The sequence below is a fragment of the Hyperolius riggenbachi genome, chromosome 3 (genome assembly GCF_040937935.1).
Source record: "Hyperolius riggenbachi isolate aHypRig1 chromosome 3, aHypRig1.pri, whole genome shotgun sequence".
Classification (NCBI taxonomy): Eukaryota; Metazoa; Chordata; class Amphibia; order Anura; family Hyperoliidae; genus Hyperolius; species Hyperolius riggenbachi.
The window spans coordinates 148,208,101-148,229,807 of record NC_090648.1 but is presented as its reverse complement, the minus strand read 5'-3'; the positions used below and the strand labels follow the sequence as shown (position 1 = coordinate 148,229,807).

At 43.8% G+C, this 21,707-nt stretch overlaps 1 protein-coding gene across 6 annotated transcripts in view; it reads left to right on the top strand.

Moving 5' to 3' along the window:
• The window catches only part of ASB7 (ankyrin repeat and SOCS box containing 7), a 42,199-nt gene that overhangs the window by 9,777 nt on the left and 10,715 nt on the right, over positions 1 to 21,707 (top strand). For all 6 annotated transcript variants that reach the window (XM_068275097.1, XM_068275098.1, XM_068275099.1 and 3 more), the window contains 2 exons: positions 1,462 to 1,723; positions 18,140 to 18,745. In XM_068275097.1, the coding sequence (XP_068131198.1) occupies positions 1,513 to 1,723; positions 18,140 to 18,745 (817 nt within the window). In that variant the 5' untranslated portion in view covers positions 1,462 to 1,512. The remainder of the gene's footprint in view (positions 1 to 1,461; positions 1,724 to 18,139; positions 18,746 to 21,707) is intronic.

The following is a 21,707-nucleotide window of genomic DNA, read 5'->3' as shown; positions in this document are numbered from 1 at the left end:
TTAATAATAATTTTTATTTATTTATTTTTTTTGCTAAAACCCCTCCCTCCCCCCAGCCGGCCAATTCTGGCGATTGGCTGTCATAGGCTTCTGCCTATGAAAGCCGATCGCTCTCTTGTCCCCCAGGGGGACAGCCGTGTCACACGGCTGTCCCCAGTACAGCGCTGCTGCTGATCGCAGCGCTGTACATGTAAATACACGGCGGTTTCGCTGTGTAACAGTCTTCCGACTAAAGGCGGAGCTCCGCCCACCACACAGGAGATGCGCGCGCAACCTGCGCGTGATCCCCTGCTAAACAGAGCCCCAGGATTGGTGAGGGTCACACTGTAGTCACTTCCTGTCTGAGTCAGGACTGAGACATCCTTTAACAATGTTTTTTGGAAGTGAGAATGGCTGGTATCTGTTAAAGAGAACCCAAGGCATAATAAATGTCCAAAACTAATTACCTAAGAACAGGTAAGCCTCTGGATCCTTCAGAGACTTCCCACTCTGTCCTCCACTGCTGCCCGGGACCCTCCTTAACCCTCCTGGCGGTTTGTCAAAATCCGCCAGGGGGCAGCAAATACGTTTTTTTTTTTTATTTTATTTTATTTTTTTTCATGTAGCGAGACGAGGTCTCGCTACATGATAGACGCTGCTCAGCGGCATCCCCCCAGCCGCCGGCGATCGGAGATCAAGAGATCCCGTTCAAAGAACGGGATCTCTTGTAGGGCTTCCCCCGTCGCCATGGCGACGGGGCGGGATGACGTCATCGACGTCGTGACGTCAAAGGGGACTCCGATCCACCCCACGGTGCTGCCTGGCACTGATTGGCCAGGCAGCGCACGAGGTCTAGGGGGGGGGGGGGCTGCGGCGACGCGTATAGCGGCGGATCGGCGGGTAGCGACGGCGATCGGGCACTGCACGCAGCTAGCAAAGTGCTAGCTGCGTGCAGCAAAAAAAAAATTATGCAAATCGGCCCAGCGGGGCCTGAGCGGTGCCTCCCGGCGGCATAGCCCGTGCTCAGCACGGGCTTACCGCCAGGGAGGTTAATATTGGGGCCATGCTTCTCTTTTGGCAGGAGTGCAACCATGCTGCACGAGCCACTCGTGCTTGCACAGATGCAGTACAGCCATGCTCGTGCCTGAAGAGGAGAGTGGCCCCAATTTGATTACCTACAAGCCCTTGTTGGTAATTTTTTTGGGGCCCACACTTGGCGACTTGGGACCAGACAGCATTAGATCCAGAGGCATATATACACACACACACACACACACACACACACACACACACACACACACACACACACACACACACACACACACACACACACACACACACACACACACACACACACACACACACACACACACACACACACACACACACACACACACACACACACTTTACACTTTTAAGATCCTGCTTCAAGGTTGACCTAAATTATTTTTGAATTTAAAAGTTGTGTATTTGACATGACAGGCAACCACTCTGGCCCCATGACTCCATAGTGAAGAAAAGCAAAGTGGGAGGATGTTACATCATCACTGCCGCAGGAATCCTGAGCTACAGGAGGAGCTGCGGATACAGGCGGCGGTGGCTGCAGGAGATGTGCACACTGTACGCACTATGCTGGAACAAGGTTACTCGCCTAATGGTCGTGATGCTAATGGATGGACTCTTCTTCACTTCTCAGCAGCACGTGGTAAAGAAAGATGTGTAAGAGTATTCCTAGAACATGGAGGTAAAATGAATTCTACGTTCTAAAGATAATTCCTTGGCAGTGGAATGTATGCATTTTACAAGAGTGTGGCCCTTTCATTCAAATATAATGAAGCTTCATCAATACCTGTATATATTCTTAAGCAGAGCTCATAAGCCCCGTCTACACGAGGCGATCCGGCGGCTCGATTAGCCGCCGGATCACCTGTTCCGCATCCCCACGCGTACCCGCCGTGTCCCTGCTTGCCTGCGCATGCGTCGGATTCGATCCACCCTCGTCGCCGCGCCGCTTATCTTCCGCTCTATTCCCTGCCATTGTCCCCTCGTGGGGAACGAGCAACGAATCGGCGGCGGCAAAATCAGACCTGATGGATCTTATCAATCGAGCCGCATTAGCGGCTCGATTGATAAGGAACATGGTTCCATGTAGACGGAGCTTAAGCCTCGTACTGACACTCAATAACTGTCATTTAAAGCAGTCAGTGATTTTTTTTTTTTTTTTTTGCAGCTTACAGTGTAGGTATGATTTCTGTACAGACATGCTGCTATCAGCTGAGGAGCCTGACAGTCCTCAATGAAATACGAAGTTGTTAATCGGGAGATATCTGCACCATGGTTACACTAGAGCAGGGGTCAGGAACCTTTTTGGCTGAGAGCCATAAACGCCACATATTTTAAAATGTAATTCCATGACAGCCATACAATTTTATGTTTCAAACTGGGACAGTAGGGCTCATGTCCCTGTTGCCATGATGATGTGTAAACAGTTGATCCTCTGGGTAGCGGCAGTGTCAGACACCTCTTCAGCTTCTCTTGGGTTTCAGCAACATCAGCAATTTCCCCAACAGCCAGAGAGGAGAAATACAAACTGACAGCTTGTACAATTAGCTAGCTGACTTGAGGGTTGATTCACTTTGTAGGACAAGATCCCCACACTTTGTCCCAATAGGCTGCTTGTCAAATGACAGTCAGCCTATTGGCCCAATCAAAGTGCGGGGATCTCGTCCTACATAGTAACTGGACCTGACAGGGTCCAGAGTGGGACAATTGGAGCAGCCGTTGTTCGTTTTTGGGTAGCGCAAGTAAGTTAGTAGTGCATGCTGCAGCAGTAGCGTGCCTACTTTGAACATTTGATTTGTGCTGCCACACTAAGCTGTGCTGCTTGAGCAGTGTAGCTTAGTAAATCAACCCCTACTGATTCGTCTGTGAGCCAGGTGTAGCCATTAAAAGAGCTACATATGGCTCCCGAGCCATAGGTTCCCTACCCCTGCACTAGAGAATGTATGTATGCTCAGCAGGTAGAAGGATTTCAAAGATCCCTTGTCCACAGTGAGAGACAGAAACTGGTGACGGCTGTGGAACTACAAGGGACTTGTACAGCTGTCCCTAACTCACCCACTATAGATGATGCTGACTGCCTCCAACCTCCGCTGTACCTATTCTTGCACCTCAAAATTTCAAACATGCATGAACTTTAATTGTATGCACTAAATAGAGGACGTTGCACTGATCTACATTATTGGTGAAATCCCAAGCAACTAAAGATTGATTTTGTGATAGCATCATCAACCCTAAGATTCATTTTTTCTCTTTATTAGACAAAACAAATAATATTTATATTGCGCTTTTCTACTGACAGACTCAAGGCGCCAGAGCTGCAGCCACTAGGGCACCAGGCCCAAGTACTGAATAGGTGCTGGCTTACTGAACAGGAAGAGCCGAGGTTCTAACCCAGGTCTCCTATGGGCCCTTAATGAGTACACTAACCAGACACTATTAGAGGAACTGTTTTTTTTTGTTTTTTTTTAAAGGGGAACTCCTAGTGAAAGGACACGTGATGTTTAAATGATGTGAGTTTGGCATTTACAACCAATATTATTTTACTACAGTCTTTGCAGTGAGCAGGAATTTTAACAAATAAAATAACATTTTTATTTTGACTATACTATTGGCTTTTTCCATTAGAGCGACAGGATCAAGTTGAATGGTTGGCAGCTATTTGTTTGTTTTACTAATAAGTGCTATTATTCTGTGTGGGGGGTTTTATTATTTGTTGAGCTTCCTACTCTCTTCTTTGGAGTAGTGGGGGGGATGAGCAGGAGGTCTTGTACTGTGAGATCTGCAGTAGAGTAACAATAGTGATCAGGCAGGATTGAGGCAGGGAACTCACTTGACCGTTTTCGTATGCGTTTTCTGCACAGAAAAACTGAGAACTCATGTTAATCAATGGGCTAGTTCACACTTACTGTGTTGTTCGCACGCAGAAAAAAAAACTGACATTCTGCATGACTCTACACATTTTGGTAGTTTTTCTTTATCAATTACATCAGCTGCTGGGAAAAAACGTGCACATTTTCCTGCATGGAAACACACTTGGTGTGCAGAAAAAGTATGCAGAAAAACGCGCGCGGAAAACTGAAAGTCAAGTGTGTTCCCTGCCTCAGTCTCTCTGGTTGTTGTAGTATGCCCAAGGTAATGAAAAATGTTAACGGGACAAGTCAAACAAAAAAAATGATTTTCACTCACCTAGGGCTTCCAATAGTCCCCTGAAGCTGTCCGGTACCCTCGCCGTCTCCCTCCGATCCTCCTGGCCCCGCCGGCAGCCACTTCCTGTTTCGGCGACAGGAGCTGACAGGCTGGGGACGCGAGTGATTCTTTGCGTTCCCAGACACATTAGCACCCTCTATGCTGCTATATGGTATATGATATATGCTATAGCAGCATAGATGGCGCTATTGTGGCCAGGAACGCGAAGAATCACTCGCGTCCCCAGCCTGTCAGCTCCTGTCACCGAAACAGGAAGTGGCTGCCGGCGGGGCCAGGAGGATCGGAGGGAGACGGCGAGGGCACCGGACAGCTGCAGGGGGCTATTGGAAGCCCCAGGTGAGTAAAACTCATTACTGTTTATATAGTGCCTGGCTGCATACAGTATACGGTATTGTTATACTGTGAATTTATTTCAGTCACTGTATGATATCCTCTATACTGTAAACTGTAACAAGTGCCATGTTAGGTTCAAGGCTTGTTCATACATACCTAGCACAATTCAGTATGTGCTTATTTGCCTTTTCAAATAAGCGGAGTCATTTACATGCTGCTGTGGAAATCTGACTTGACCATTTTCCTGATATTGGTCACCATTACTTATGATCAGATTCTGGGGAACATCGGGTCTTTAAAGAGAATCTGTATTGTTAAAATCGCACAAAAGTACACATACCAGTGCGTTAGGGGACATCTCCTATTACCCTCTGACACAATTTCGCCGCTCCTCGCCGCATTAAAAGTGGTTAAAAACAGTTTTTAAAAGTTTGTTTATAAACAAACAAAATGGCCACCAAAACAGGAAGTAGGTTGATGTACAGTATGTCCACACATAGAAAATACATCCATACACAAGCAGGCTGTATACAACCTTCCTTTTGAATCTCAAGAGATCATTTGTGTGTTTACCTTCTGTCCCCTTCTTCTCTCATGCACTGAACATTACAGGCTTCCTGCAGACAGCTCTGCATGTGTTTGTAATTCCTCAGTATGTGTCAGCCAGCTACTTTCACAGCCTAACGGAGGAGGATTTTTATCCAGCTCTCTTCTATCACTGATAAGATAGCAGAGAAGCTGCTGGCTTATGTAAATAAAACACACACTGGAGTGTGCATAGAGGAACAGACCAGCACGGAAGAGTTGGCAGCCTTCCAGACACTGGCCGACAAGTCTGACAGGGGAAAGAAACATTGATTTATTACAGAGACTGTCATAGTACAAAGTGCTGCAGTGAGCCAGAACAGATTAGAATAGGTTTAGGAACTTGTAGGATGGTAGAAAAAACTATTTTTGTTACAGAGTCACTTTAAGTCATCTGAAAAGCGGAGCAGAGAAGATATCCTGACAGCTGCAAGTTAAATTACACTGTTCAAATACCCTGCACTGCCATTTCAAACAAAAAGTCCTTACTTTCTGGATGACTCTCCTACCTTTTTGAGCTGATTATGCATTGTGAGGGCAAGGTGAGTAAGAACTGAAATAAACATCTTGGACTGTGAAGGGCAGAAGCCAGCATCACAGCCAGTTTGAGCTCTTGGCAACTGCTCTGACAGTTGTGTTTGCTAATGGTGGCCACTAATGATCCAATCTTTTTCATCCAATCCTTCAATTTCTATGTAATGTGTTAGACTTCAGGTAGATCTTCAGTCCGAGTTGACCCTCCCACTATGGAAGAGGTGTTGCCGAGTAGTGGCGTCTAGGTGACCACGGGTCTTCACCCACACTCCCTTGAGGGGAATGCAGGATCACACCCCCTTGAGGGGGATGTGGGACTTTGCTGCCTAGTGCCCTACCAGGTCGCTACTGGAATAACCTCAGCAAGTGGTCAGGAGAACGGTGACGCTAATGGTGGAGAAGACTTGGTAGCGTCTGTTGATTGCCGCCTGTCCCGACCTCTGGCTTGTGACCCCGACATCCATAGATTGCCGCTGGCCCCGGACCACTGAACCCGAGAGCCCCGCGGACGGCCATGATGGTGAGTATGACAAATGTAGAGGTGGCCACTAACGATCCATTGTCTAGCGAAAAATCATTCAAGCGATCAGAAATTCTGATTGGATTGGTTTTAAATAATTTCTGTTGATCGGCACAATGGATTATGAACGATCATAAAAATAGTCGTCTGATCGGATTTTCGTTGAACCAGAGTTTGGATTTTCTTGTAGGTTGTGCTAGATAGGAAGTAAAGATTGCTTTGTTTTATGGTTTAGTGAACGATTTCACTTCCGATTAGAAATATGGTCGCTCAAATGCTTTTTTGCAAGACATTTTATCATTAGTAACCACCTTAAAGAGAACCAGAGACGAAGCACCCTCATGTATTTTATTACATTTATCAGTGGGAGCATGACCGTAAACACCTACCCTGCTTTTAGTTTCATTCTTATCTGCTTAATTAGTCTATTAGCAGCTGTGATAAGAATCACCGAATGGCTCAGTCTAGGTTTGACCTGGAATCATTATAGCTGAGTCACTCTTTTGTGGAGTCTTTTCAAGCCCAAGCCTGCCACCTCCTAGCTCAGATTTCCTGCTTTGCATACTGAGAGCTGTGATGACATGGGAGGGGCTGCTCCTGCTGAGAGAGAAGCTCTGAAACAGACAAGTGTGGCTGCAATATGATCTGTGTGCACTCTGTCTGCATAGATAATGATGATGACTGCAGTTTCATTCCTATGAGAGACACTTCCTACAGGCAGCTGCGCATCATACTAAAATGAAAGCACACAGATGAAATGCTGCAGCAGCCTAGTCTCATATAGCCTAGACAGCAGCACATCCAGAACAACTCATAACCCGGAAGCAGAAGGGATATGAGCCGGCGGCCATATTTGATTTTTCCTGGAGCAATAATGGATAAAAAACACTAAAGGCACACCAGAGTGGCGAAATTATCAGGTAGCACTACCTGGGGACCACCTCTTACCCTTTGATAAAGACTAATCGAAACAGCGCTGTCAGGGTAACCATTTCTGCTTATCTGGACAATCATTCAAATCCTCTGACTGCTGCTAGCAGCCCATTCATTTGATCTGCCTTTTGCAGAAGCATTGTGCTACATCTTTAGCAGCTGTTCATTCTTACATGCTATACTGATTGTCTATTATATCTCTTGCTGTGTTTGCCCATTGTCATGCATGTATGATCTCATTGTTTGGGCCACTTTTTGTCATGCAGAGCCCACTGCACATTGTCTTTGCATTGTTTGTACACTGTTTATGTATATTTTCTTTATAATATAATCAGATTTAAGCATCACTATTGCTTGGTGTGCCAGTCATTTTTGTGTATATGATTTAGTGTAAGACCTCTGGTTAGGTCTGGTTTATCAACTGAGCACCCATCTGTTGTCTACTACTTTGAAGGTGTGCATACCGAGTTTGATTGAATGAAATTATCAGGTAGAGCATTTATTCTTTACAAGCTATCGACTGATATGTTTATTTTGTGTGAAACGTTCATCTCTGGTTCCCTTTAAAGGACGCCCGAGGTGAAAATAAACTAATGAAATAAACAGTTATATCTATCCTTCTTCTTCTAAAAATGACTTTTTAAGATATTCCACAGTTTTATTTTATATTTAAATCTACTGTATTTTCTGGCGTATAAGACTACTTTTTTAACACTTGAAAATCTTCTGAAAAGTCAGGGGTCGTCTTATACGCCAGATGTCATTGATGCCGGGTGAAACGCCCTATCCTGTTACTGCCTCTCAGATCTCTCTGCTGAGGACTGTAGTGAAGCTGCGCAGGTGCACTTGTGCGAGATCTGAGGGGCAGAGAAGGAGGTAAAAAGGATACAAGGGTGGGCCAGATGGATGGAAGAGGCGTGTTTTATGGGCACAGCGCAATCTATTCTTCCATACCGCTCTGATAAACGGAGAGAAGGAGAGCTGACCATTCTGCCTAGGGAGAGGGAGAGTTGACCAATCCAACTAGTCAATCCCCTGTATAGTGTTATATACTGGGTACCACATACAGTACAGCACCAGTATCTGTTCATACATAGCACCAGTATATGATGATTTTTTTTTTAATTTGGTGTGCGTTGGAAGTCTACGTCGAGCATATCCCAAACTCTCTATTTTAACCGGAAAAGTTGGGGGTTCGTCTTATACGCCGGAATATACAATATTTTTTAAGTTTTTACTGTTTTTGCTCAATGACGGTCATTAAAGTATGCCAGAGCTCAAATCTATGAACTATTGACCCTATTTATCTCTTCCCTGCTCTCCGAAGCAATTGTCTGCTAGGAAAGTGTTTTATAGTTGTACTTTCTTATCAGTGAGAGTCACACTGACCGAATCCTGACTCAGACAGGAACTGCCACTTACATACTTGATTAACTCTTTCAGAGAAAAAAAAAAAAAAAGAACACGGCATAGTTATTTGTGTGCTAGGCACTGTACATACACGTTTATGCTCTGGTATCCATGTCACCTCGGGTATCCTTTAAGGGAACTTCCTAAATTATCCATTTAATATATTCACTCAATTTACCCTTCTACTACATGGATTTGGTAAAATTGGATAAAAAAGCTTGGATCATTAGCACCACCATAAGAACATACCAAGAGGGATTACTCTGCTATACAACATTCAGAGTAAGGTAGGATTCAGGCAGAATGTAAGTACAGGAGCCGTCATGGATATAATTTCATTTTAATTTCAGTACACATCAGGTGCATTTTTAGGGGCTCGTGTAAATGGCAAGGCCAGTGTAATCAAAGTGCAGACTCACTGGGTTCAAAATTTGTGTGTAAATGCAATTTACAGAAATGGAAGTGCCACAGAATGGACAGTCCTATGATAACTTCCACCATTTTATCTTATTTGCGTGTGTAAATGAGTCTTGTCTCATTACACACTGTACATCATTTTTTTTCTTCTTGAATAGTCTTCAGAGGAAGTTATTGTCCTTGTCGTGCCACAAGGTGGCAGTGTACTCCCTATTTTGCTTGGAAACACGGATAGGTGGCTTACTTTACAGTGCACAGATTTTTACTGCACAAGACTTCTCCATCTATGCTACTCTTCATCATTGATTAACTTTAACGTCGTACATTTATCTTAGTTTTATACACAAGAACAGATATATGTGACCTCAGAAAATAAAGATTAAAATGTTTGCAAATGCTTTCCACTTTAGTTGACCCCCCCCTCCCATTAATGCAGTCCATATTTGTTGCTAGAACAAAAAAGAAGATCCATATGCTCAAATAAGTTCCTGTTAGGGTGATGTCACCAAATTAATGTCCCTAATCCCTGTTTTTGTTGCCAAATACTGTTTCTTTGACTTGTGGTTTCCAGTATGAAATTAATGTCCTCATATATTTGAATTCCATCAGTAATCAGTAACATCCGTTAAATGGGAATTACCCTCATGTTAAGGTGCCCACATTGCACTGGTATGTCCATGTGTCTCCCTTTCATGTTTTAACGGCAATATTTGCAATAATGGATTCCAAGAACGCTTGTTCTTAGGTTTTTGTTCTTGGAATAGTTTGTGGCCTTCTGACTAAAGAAATGCCTTTATTTAAAGTGACTACATGACATAACTTTAATTCAGTGGCACAATGCAAGATGCACTTGGGGGGCCTATTTTGAAAGGAACAAAAGGCTAGTTTGGTGGTGCTGGATATGATAAAACACTAAAAAGGAGAGGCAGCGTTGGTCTTACCTCTCCTGAAGAATTGCCGAGAAATACTGGAAAAATAACTTTTGTATTGAGCACTATAAAGGACAATTATGAGCATCTGAGAGGAACGGACTGTGAGGCAAGTATGCAATATTTAGTTTGTTTTAAATAATTTTACTGGGTTCCGGTTCCCTTTAAGCATTGGGCTGTAGACTGTTAATTCTGCTATATCCAGACTTTAACGGTCTCTTCCAGTCCCCCAGAGTTTGTATAAAAGAGCTAAGGGAACAGGTTCCCTCTAAAATGAACAGTGTAACTGGAGGCTCTTAAATAATGCATGTTGTGATGTTTGGAAAGGTGACAAGGTACAGAGGAGCATGTTACCTAAATGCCTTATACACCATTCCAGACCTCAGGAAATTCACTGATCGGCAGATGTTCTCACACATGCTTTCTCTTAGTGAGGACAGGAATCAGAGAATAGGGCCATGAAGGCAAGAGAGGACATGGCCACTGGCAACCTGTAACGTCCTTATGCTTAGTAGAATGTTACACTGCACTTTGAAGCTAGGACAGAATAGTATACATCACTTAATTTTATGAATTGCATTTATTGTTGATATATATCTCAACAGCTGGCATGGGTTTTTCAGGACAGTCCTACACAAATCTTAAAACACTTCATCATATTGAAATACAAGGACTGTCCCATGTATAAATCTCTTATGAATACATGATTTTTATGCTAAAACCTCTCAGTATTTCCACATAAAGCCTGTTGCTGGTTTCACAGCTCCGCTCACTATCTCACATTACATGGACCCGGTTATTGCAGACTGATCATGCAGATTCTCCAATGGAGGTCTACAGTTTGTAACTAGCCACTAGGAATTTGATTATGGTCCAATACTGGTTTTATTTCATTGATGCACTTTGCATTGAAGCAGCCATGAACCATGAAATGCGCATTAGACTTTAAGTGGAATGAGATTTATTTTTTTTTAAATTATGATTCATGTTACAATAAGAAATGTATACTTGGGACAGTTCTTGTTTAACCACTTGAGGACCACAGTCTTTTCGCCCCTTAAGGACCAGAGCTTTTTTTCCATTCAGACCACTGCAGCTTTCACGGTTTATTGCTCGGTCATACAACCTACCACCTAAATGAATTTTACCTCCTTTTCTTGTCACTAATACAGCTTTCTTTTAGTGCTATTTGATTGCTGCTGCAAGTTTTACTTTTTATTATATTCATCAAAAAAGATATGAATTTTGTCAAAAAAATTACTTTTTTAACTTTCTGTGCTGACATTTTTCAAATAAAGTAAAATTTCCTATACATTTGAGCGCGAAAGTTATTCTGCTACATGTCTTTGATAAAATAAAAACCATTCAGTGTATTTTTATTGGATTGGGTAAAAGTTATAGCGTTTACAAACTATGGTGCCAAAAGTGAATTTTCCCATTTTCAAGCATCTCTGACTATTCTGACCCCCTGTCATGTTTCATGAGGTGCTAAAATTCCAGGATAGTATAAATACCCCCCAAATTACCCCATTTTGGAAAGAAGACATCCCAAAGTATTCAGTGAGAGGCATGGTGAGTTCATAGAAGATTTTATTTTTTGTCACAAGTTAGCGGAAAATGACACTTTGTGACAAAAAAAAAAGTTTCCATTTCTGCTAACTTGCGACAAAAAAAAAAAATGAAATCTGCCACGGACTCTGAATACCTTGAAGTGTCTGCTTTCCAAAATGGGGTCATTTGTGGGATGTGTTCACTGTCCTGGCATTTTGGGGGGTGTCTAATTGTAAGCACCCCTGTAAAGCCTAAAGATGCTCATTGGACTTTGGGCCCCTTAGCGCAGTTAGGCTGCAAAAAAGTGCCACACATGTGGTATCGCCGTACTCAGGAGAAGTAGTATAATGTGTTTTGGGGTGTATTTGTACACATACCCATGCTGGGTGGGAGAAATATCTCCGTAAATGACAATTTTTAGATTTTTTTTACACACAATTGTCTATTTACAGAGATATTTCTCCCACTCAGCATGGGTATGTGTACAAATACACCCCAAAACACATTATACTACTTCTCCTGAGTACGGCGATACCACATGTGTGGCACTTTTTTGCACCCTAACTGCGCTAAGGGGCCCAAAGTCCAATGAGTACCTTTAGGATTTCACAGGTCATTTTGCGACATTTGGTTTCAAGACTACTCCTCACGGTTTAGGGCCCCTAAAATGCCAGGACAGTATAGGAACCCCACAAATGACCCCATTTTAGAAAGAAGACACCCCAAGGTATTCCGTTAGGAGTATGGTGAGTTCATAGATTTTTTTTTTTTTTTTGTCACAAGTTAGCGGAAATTGATTTTAATTGTGTTTTTTCACAAAGTGTCATTTTCCGCTAACTTGTGACAAAAAATAAAATCTTCTATGAACTAACCATACGCCTAACGGAATACCTTGGGGTGTCTTCTTTCTAAAATGGGGTCATTTGTGGGGTTCCTATACTGCCCTGGCATTTTAGGGGCCCTAAACCGTGAGGAGTAGTCTTGAAACCAAATGTCGCAAAATGACCTGTGAAATCCTAAAGGTACTCATTGGACTTTGGGCCCCTTAGCGCACTTAGGGTGCAAAAAAAATGCCACACGTGGTACCGCCGTACTCAGGAGAAGTAGTATAATGTGTTTTGTGGTGTATTTTTACACATGCCCATGCTGAGTGGGAGAAATATCTCTGTAAATGACAATTGTTTGATTTTTTTTTTACACACTATTGTCCATTTACAGAGAGATTTCTCCCACCCAGCATGGGTATCTATACAAATACACCCCAAAACACATTATATTACTTCTTCTGAGTACGGCGATACCACATGTGTGACACTTTTTTGCAACCTAGGTGCGCTAAGGGGCCTAACGTCCTATTCACAGGTCATTTTGAGGCATTTGGATTCTAGACTACTCCTCACGGTTTAGGGCCCCTAAAATTCCAGGGCAGTATAGGAAGGAACCTTACAAGTGACCCCATTTTAGAAAGAAGACACCCCAAGGTATTCTGTTAGGAGTATGGTGAGTTCATAGAAGATTTTTTTTTTTTTTTGTCACAAGTTAGCGGAAAATGACACTTTGTGAAAAAAAAAAAAATACAAATCAATTTCCGCTAACTTGTGACAAAAAATAAAATCTTCTATGAACTCATCATACACCTAACAGAATACCTTGGGGTGTCTTCTTTCTAAAATGGGGTCACTTGTGGGGTTCCTATACTGCCCTGGCATTTTAGGGGCCCTAAACCGTGAGGAGTAGTCTGGAAACAAAATGCCGCAAAATGACCCTTGAAATCCTAAAGGTACTCATTGGACTTTGGGCCCCTTAGCGCAGTTAGGGTGCAAAAAAGTGTCACACATGTGGTATCGCCGTACTCAGGAGAAGTAGTATAATGTGTTTTGTGGTGTATTTTTACATATAACCATGCTGGGTGGGAGAAATATCTCTGTAAATGACACATTTTTGATTTTTTTTTTTAAACACAATTGTCCATTTACAGAGAGATTTCTCCCACCCAGCATGGGTATGGGTAAAAATACACCACAAAACACATTATACTACTTCTCCTGAGTACGGCGATACCACATGTGTGACACTTTTTTGCAGCCTAGGTGCGCTAAGGGGCCCAACGTCCTATTCACAGGTCATTTTGAGGTATTTGTTTTCTAGACTACTCCTCACGGTTTAGGGCCCCTAAAATGCCAGGGCAGTATAGGAACCCCACAAGTGACCCCATTTTAGAAAGAAGACACCCCAAGGTATACCGTTAGGTGTATGGTGAGTTCATAGAAGATTTTTGTCACAAGTTAGTGAAAAATGACACTTTGTGAAAAAAAACCAATAAAAATTAATTTCCGCTAACTGTTGACAAAAAATAAAATCTTCTATGAACTCGTCATACACCTAACAGAATACCTTGGGGTGTCTTTTTTCTAAAATGGGGTCACTTGTGGGGTTCCTATACTGCCCTGGCATTTTACGGGCCCAAAACCGTGAGTAGTCGGGAAACCAAATTTCTCAAAATGACTGTTCAGGGGTATAAGCATCTGCAAATTTTGATGACAGGTGGTCTATGAGGGGGCAAATTTTGTGGAACCGGTCATAAGCAGGGTGGCCTCTTAGATGACAGGTTGTATTGGGCCTGATCTGATGTATAGGAGTGCTAGGGGGGTGACAGGAGGTGATTGATGGGTGTCTCAGGGGGTGGTTAGGGGGGAAAATAGATACAATCAATGCACTGGGGAGGTGATCGGAAGGGGGTCTGAGGGTTTGGCCGAGTGATCAAGAGCCCACACGGGGCAAATTAGGGCCTGATCTGATGGGTAGGTGTGCTAGGGGGTGACAGGTGGTGACAGGAGGTGATTGATGGGTGTCTCAAGGTGTGATTAGAGGGGGGAAATAGATGCAAGCAATGCCCTAGCGAGGTGATCAGGGCTGGGGTCTAAGGGTGTTCTGAGGGTGTGGGCGGGTGATTGGGTGCCCTAGGGGCAGATTAGGGTCTAATCTGATGGGTATCAGTGACAGGGGGTGATTGATGGGTAATTAGTGGGTGTTTAGGGTGGAGAACAGATGTAAACACTGCACTTGGGAGGGGATCTGACATCGGATCTGCGGGCGATCTATTGGTGTGGGTGGGTGATCAGATTGCCCGCAAGGGGCAGGTTAGGGGCTGATTGATTGGGTGGCAGTGACAGGGGGTGATTGATGGGTGGCAGTGACAGGGGGTGATTGATGGGTGGCAGTGACAGGAGGTGATTGATGGGTGATTGATAGGTGATTGACAGGTGATCAATAGGTTATTACAGGGAAGAACAGATGTAAATATTGCACTGGCGAATTGATAAGGGGGGGTCTGAGGGCAATCTGAGCGTGTAGGCGGGTGATTGGGTGCCCGCAAGGGGCAGATTAGGGTCTGATCTGATGGGTAACAGTGACATGTGGTGATAGGGGGTGATTGATGGGTGATTGATGGGTAATTAGTGGGTGTTTAGAGGAGAGAACAGGTGTAAACACTGCACTTGGGAGGTGATCTGATGTCGGATCTGCGGGCGATCTATTGGTGTGGGTGGGTGATCAGATTGCCCGCAAGGGGCAGGTTAGGGGCTGATTGATGGGTGGCAGTGACAGGGGGTAATTGATGGGTGATTGACAGGTGATTGGCAGGTGATCAGGGGGGATAGATGCATACAGTACACAGGGGGGGGGGGGTCTGGGGAGAATCTGAGGGGTGGGGGGGGTGATCAGGAGGGAGGAGGGGGCAGTTTAGGGTTAAAAAAAATAGCGTTTTTAGATAGTGACAGGGAGTGATTGATGGGTGATTAGGGGGGTGATTGGGTGCAAACAGGGGTCTGGGGGTGGGCAGGGGGGGGGGGGTCTGAGGGGTGCTGTGGGCGATCAGAGGGAAGGGGGGGCAGGATCAGTGTGCTTGGTGCAGACTAGGGTGGCTGCAGCCTGCCGTGGTGGTCCCTCGGACACTGGGACCACCAGGGCAGGAGGCAGCCAGTATAATAGGCTTTGTATACATTACAAAGCCTATTATACACTATCCGTGCAGCGATCCGGGTGCTAGTAACCCGCCGGCGCTTCCGAACGGCCGGCAGGTTACAGCGCGAGGTGGGCGGAGCCAGTCGCCAGCGGCTGATCGCGTCACGAAAGACGCGATCTGGCAAAACCACGCCCGCAGCCGCCCCCGCCGATGGGCGTATTGCGGTCGTTTAGGCCCGGACTTTGCCGCTGCCCATCGGCTGGGGGCGGTCCTTAAGTGGTTAAGTATGATGAATTGCTGTAAAAGTTATGCTTTTGTCACGTGTCACTGGTGATCTTGACTGCATAGTATGTTGAACTGCACATGTATCTGTGTTCCCCATTGTTGTATGTTTTGAACGTTGTACAGCGCTCTGGAAAATATTGGCACTCTATAAATAAGAATAATAATAATGCTTTAAAGAGACTCTGAAGCCTAATAAAATACCTATTTTTACCTTCTACTTATGTTCAGCAATATCAGCAGTCCTGAAACACTGCAGTCCCGTGGCAGAACGATGCCTCTATACCCCCGAAATCCCTGGGCAAAAATCCACAACTTTCAAAGTCGTGGATTTTGCTGCCCGGGGAGGCAGAGCTTAGCACTGTAGCTCTGCCTCTACCGAAGTAAATCTCCATGCTGATCTCTGCCTCTTCCCTCCCCTCTCTGTGAAAGAAGATTGAGAGGGGCGGGGAGAGGCGGCGATCAGCGGACATTGACTACAATAGAGGCAGAGCTACAGCACAAAGCTCTGCTCTTTCAGGAAGCATTCCCCGATTTTTATTGGGGGTATAAAGCCCTCGTTCTGCCGCGAGACTGCGGCGTTTCAGGACTGCTGATATTACTGAACATAAGTAGAAGGTAATAAGTATTTTATTAGGCTTCGTACTCTCTTTAAGTTTTGTGTTTGACATTGTCCTGAAAACTCCATGTCAACTTTTTTGTTTTTTTGACTGTATTTTTTAAGAAACCTTTCTGTAAACTATGACAACAGTATATGACATATTGCTAAAGATGACCAGAGTTTTTCTCTTTCTCCTTGGGTGGCAAGTCTGCACAAAGCAAGAAGTAAAGCTTATTGTTTTCTTCGCAGTCGGGCGGTGTAATTGGTTTTACTGTAGTAACATTTATGCCACAATCTCACATATCTATAAAGCAACTGGTATGAGAGTACGGTAATCGCTCCAGTCTCTGTGACAGCTGACTACCATGCAAGGCAGCTTTTCTAGTGACATATAGAGAAATTAAAAAATGATCAGGAAAACACTGCAGTAACCAGGATTTTTCTCTTCTCGGGGGACTATAAGTTATGCTTTAAAAACCCAACTTTGACTGCTTTCATTTCTGCTGCTGTTTATAAACCCATCTTTATACCACACAGTTTCAAAGCTGTACAAAGCTTGGGAACATGCAGAGCAACAAGGTTTTTTTTTTTAATCAAATGGAAACAATGTGTGTCCAAATTAGTCTTTCTCACTGTTCTGGGCTGAAATTGGCCATTTTGTGAATGTTCAGCTTTAAGGAATTAAGTTGATGGCTCAAGATATCATTTGAATTGATGCTAAAGGAAGAAGCTAATTACTGTGTGAAATAATTCAGACGAGACAAATAAAAATCCAGTTTAACTTAGATCCATCCAAATGGACTTTACCAGCTTGAGTAGGGTACTACGTGAACCTCTTGTTGAATCTGTTTAGTATTAAACCTTTTGATGTAAGTACATCGTAAACCAGCTTATTGACTCTTAACTGTAACGAGAAGGTGGGAGAGACAAAGGAACATTCCTGTACGACGCATCATGATGTCTTCATTGCTGGATAATCTCTCAGAATAGTAAATGGAAGCTTATGTCCAGTGTTGTATTCTTCATAGCTCAACCTTTCCTTTTTCCCCTTGCACCTTCCTGTGTCCGTATGCTGCCCCTTATTTCCTAGGGTACACTCTAAAACTATATTCTAACATTGGAGAGAAAGGTCTACAATGCCAGATCACTGTGCTGTAACTTCATCTCCTCCATAAGAAATAGATGGAAGTGACAGACTATAACCGCCATTCTCCCCTCCTGGAAAAAGGAGCAAAGGGGAAAGAGGTGAGGAGATTCCTTTGACACACCCGGCTCACTGAAAGTACGGGTTGATGGGACTCAGGGTGACTTGCCAGTCCACCTTCTCAGGAATGCAGTTGCGGACATGTTTTCTCTGTCTGGTGAAGCTCTTTGGAAAACTCTGCCTCGGCAGCCACTAATTGGGCCACAGCTGCTGAGCTAAGTTTGAGTTGCTGCAAAACACATAGGGGTGGCCAGATCCTCAGGAGAGATTTGAAGAAGAAAAAAGCCACAGCCGTAGTTCTGAGAGGGGCACAGCGATCACTTTCCTGGATGAATTACCTCTACTCAGGTAAGTATTTAACCCTGAGACGCCCCCAGCCCTTTATCACTGTCTTTTTCTACTTTAAGTACTATTTTAAATGCAGCGGTAAACCCTGCTGGGATGGCTACATGAAAGTTATACCGGGCTAGCTGTTTAAGATGAAGAGATTTTATTCTGGCATGTTTAGTAGCACAACTGATGGATGTGTATTATAATTTTGCATATTTGTGTTTATTCTGTCATCTTGGGGAAAATATTTTTTTTAACTGTTTCTTTTTTCCCCTCTTTCATGCATTGTTCTATGCAGCGGACCCTACAGTAAAGGACTTGATTGGGGGATTTACAGCTTTGCATTATGCTGCTATGCATGGACGGGCACGGATTGCACGCCTCATGTTGGAATCAGAATATCGCAGTGACATCATTAATGCCAAGAGCAATGATGGCTGGACGCCACTGCATGTGGCTGCCCACTATGGCAGAGATTCTTTTGTCAGGTTGTTGTTGGAATTCAAAGCTGAGGTTGACCCCCTCAGTGACAAAGGCACCACTCCGCTGCAGCTTGCCATCATTCGGGAAAGATCCAGCTGTGTCAAGATCCTGCTAGACCACAATGCCAACATCGATATTCAAAACGGGTTTCTGTTGCGCTATGCTGTGATCAAAAGTAACCATTCATACTGTCGCATGTTTTTGCAAAGGGGGGCTGATACGAACTTGGGACGGCTGGAAGATGGACAGACACCTCTTCACCTTTCAGCCCTGCGGGATGATGTCCTCTGTGCCCGTATGTTGTATAATTATGGGGCAGACACGAACACTAGGAACTATGAAGGTCAAACCCCACTAGCTGTATCGCTAAGCATCTCTGGAACTAGTCGGCCCTGTCTGGATTTCCTACAGGAAGTACGAAGTAAGTAACCTTGTAATATGGTATAATATTTGGGTTAATTTATTTAATTTCATTTTCCCCGGGAGCTGTCTTGGCCTAAACTTGCCAGGGGATTATTCTTTGATACCCAAGTTCAGGCTTTATTTATAAAAGGTAAGTCCTGTGTGTAAGCTTCACTGATTGTAAACACGATTTATTGTGATTAAACTGGATGTTACATTATTATACAAGATGGCTGCTTCTAGTACTAGCATATATAATATAATTTAAGGGCCTCTGGGAGTGTAATGGGGATTGAATATGTCACAGTAGTAGAAGAGAAAGTCACATGCCAGAATCGAGCGCGGTAACGATCGGGCGGGAGATCGGACATGTCGGAAAATATCTATTGAGCCATCTAAATAGCTCAGAATCGACCCATGTATTCCCAGCATTAAATACAAGACATTCCTCAAAGCCGAGCACTAGTTGCGATGCATGATGTGAAAATACAGCTTTTCTTCCTCAGGAGGTGTTTGGCTCTTGAGTATAGAAAATCGCATACCCTTTCAGGGGTCCCCGAGTATTTGGGGAGGGGGTGTCCCTTTAGACGTAGCTTCATATATCACTTACTGTGGGAAAATCTCTCAGTGTGACTCTAACAGCCAGTTATGGTGTACATCCATTTTTAGCGTTCATGATATGGCTACATGCACGCCTAAAATTTTCACCAATCATCTCCCTGTGTAGAGGGTCCAAGCGCAAACCAGTGCTTGGACCGAAACGGATTCGACAAGAGCTTACCATATATGTTGTCATAAGCTGCATTAAGATCACATATTGTGAGCTGCCAACTTTTGCCTGGTAACCCATTGCAGACCTCAGAACTGAGGTGTGCGACTGGTGCAATACAAGATATTTAGTTGGAGCCCTGATTCGTGTAGCCCCACCCTCTTGATAAAAATGACTGTGTCCTTTTCAGTATTTCCAGCACTGGAGATTCAAAATGGTTGAGTCCCTATTCCTCAAGGCACTGGGCTAGGTACTGGAGCCTGGCTAATCACTTCCAATCAAATATTCCCAGTCAGCAACAGACATGTGCAGTGAAGGGGGATATGGGTTATTCTGTGTGTAGCCTACACTAATGCCTTGTACACCCCCAATCCCTTGAGCAACATGGCTGGGTCAAGGCTGACAGATGTGCCGTTAGCCTGCAGGCTATCAACATGTTCTGTTCCTACGCGGGGGAGAGTGGACAGGAGTAGAGTAGGGGGTGGAATAAGTGGAGAGAACAATGCTCTCATCCATTGATCGGCCAAAGAGATCCGCCAGGCAGATCGCTGGCCGAGCAGCCGGGAGGGGTTTAGGACTTGCTGTACACACTGGATTCTGTTTCTGACGAGTTTCATCTAGTGTGTACGTGATCACTGTAATTTTGCGTCACCACACTTAATTTTGACACTATGGTTAAGGGGGGGAGGCTTAATGTCATCTTGTCCCCAGTATTTAGATCAGGAAAATGTGTCCCTCTGTGTCAGACCACACAATGGAAATTCTTACTTTGCACAAATCTGGGGATAATGCTACTTTTCTGTGTATCTTTTTTTTTTTTTTTTTTTTTTTTTTTTTATTTGTGTGTAATAGTGAATGTACAAATGTATGTGTAGAATGAATAGCCAGTCTGTCCATTTCAGGAGCTAGCAGAATATTTTGGGGGGAGTTCGGTGTAATGACAGCAGTGAAGGAAAAAACAATCTTAGGTGCCAGCTGTCATTTTGAAGGAGCGATGGTTACAGCATGGTGATGGTAGTGCCCTGGCAGCATGTCTGATCATCTTCTAAAATCTGTGGCCAATGCCATACAGAAATTCCAATTCCGAGCGAACGAAGTATGCAGATGGAGGATAGTGGCTGACAGCCATAAACTATCAAAGCAAAGGTTTTTCTACAGCGCATTCCTTAAACTTCTTATTTTCGTTATTTCAGATTTCCTGGCCTAGTTATTAAAACAAATTGCTATTCTGATGTTGTTCACTCCAGACCGGCACTACGAATTTATTCTCCATAGCTACTAGTGATTAATATTCAGCTGATAGCCCTTTTGTTATCCTCCTGGCTTTGATGTCCTAGTGTAGCTCTCTGGACGCTAAGCACCACTCATTGTATTACTAGGAGACCGAGCGTGCATGTCTGACTGCCCAGAGAGGGAGGAAATGCTTTAGCTTTAGTTGCTGGAGGTTGTGCAAGTCATTAAATGAAGAACGTCACTTAGCTTGCAGCATGCCAGTACTGTTCAAAGCATTGTGCCTTTTTAGCATTAAATCTTCATAACTTTGCTTTAATGAGGGAATATAAATCTTCCCCTAAGTGTTGGCAAGACACTGGATGTCTCGATGATGAAGATCGAGTACTGACCAGTGAAATGAGATTTCTTTGAAGAACAGAGGACCAGGTTTACAGAAAGTTTAAATGAAAACTGCTTTAACAAGAGGCCACAAAATGATAAACATCTTGGATAAGATCACAGTGGGAATAACATAGAATAATGGGCCCAAGGTAATTTACTCTGTATGAAAAGATAACAACCCATTATTAATACATTTCCATGCAGTCAGCTGTATTTTTTTGTGGGATGCAAATCATTTAAGGTGTAACTGTAGTTTCACATTTGTTCACAAGAAGCTTTAACAGTAGTCCAATGAGAAATGTTTATTGCATTTTTCTTTTTACTCCTTTATCCTTCGTGGTGGGATGGTAAAGGTGGAGTGGTGAAGTGACCTTTATATAACCATGAGTCAGTGATTTTATGGACCAATTATGTAAGACCTTCTCAGATGCTCGTAACCTGGCAGCTATTGAATAGAACCACCCCAGCATAAGTGACATAGTTTCCTTTTCACCACAGATCTGACAGAGGAGGGGTTCTAGTGCAATAATCTCTAGATCATCATCACCAAATCACTTATTATTAACGTATATACAGAATCTCACAGTATGCTATGAGT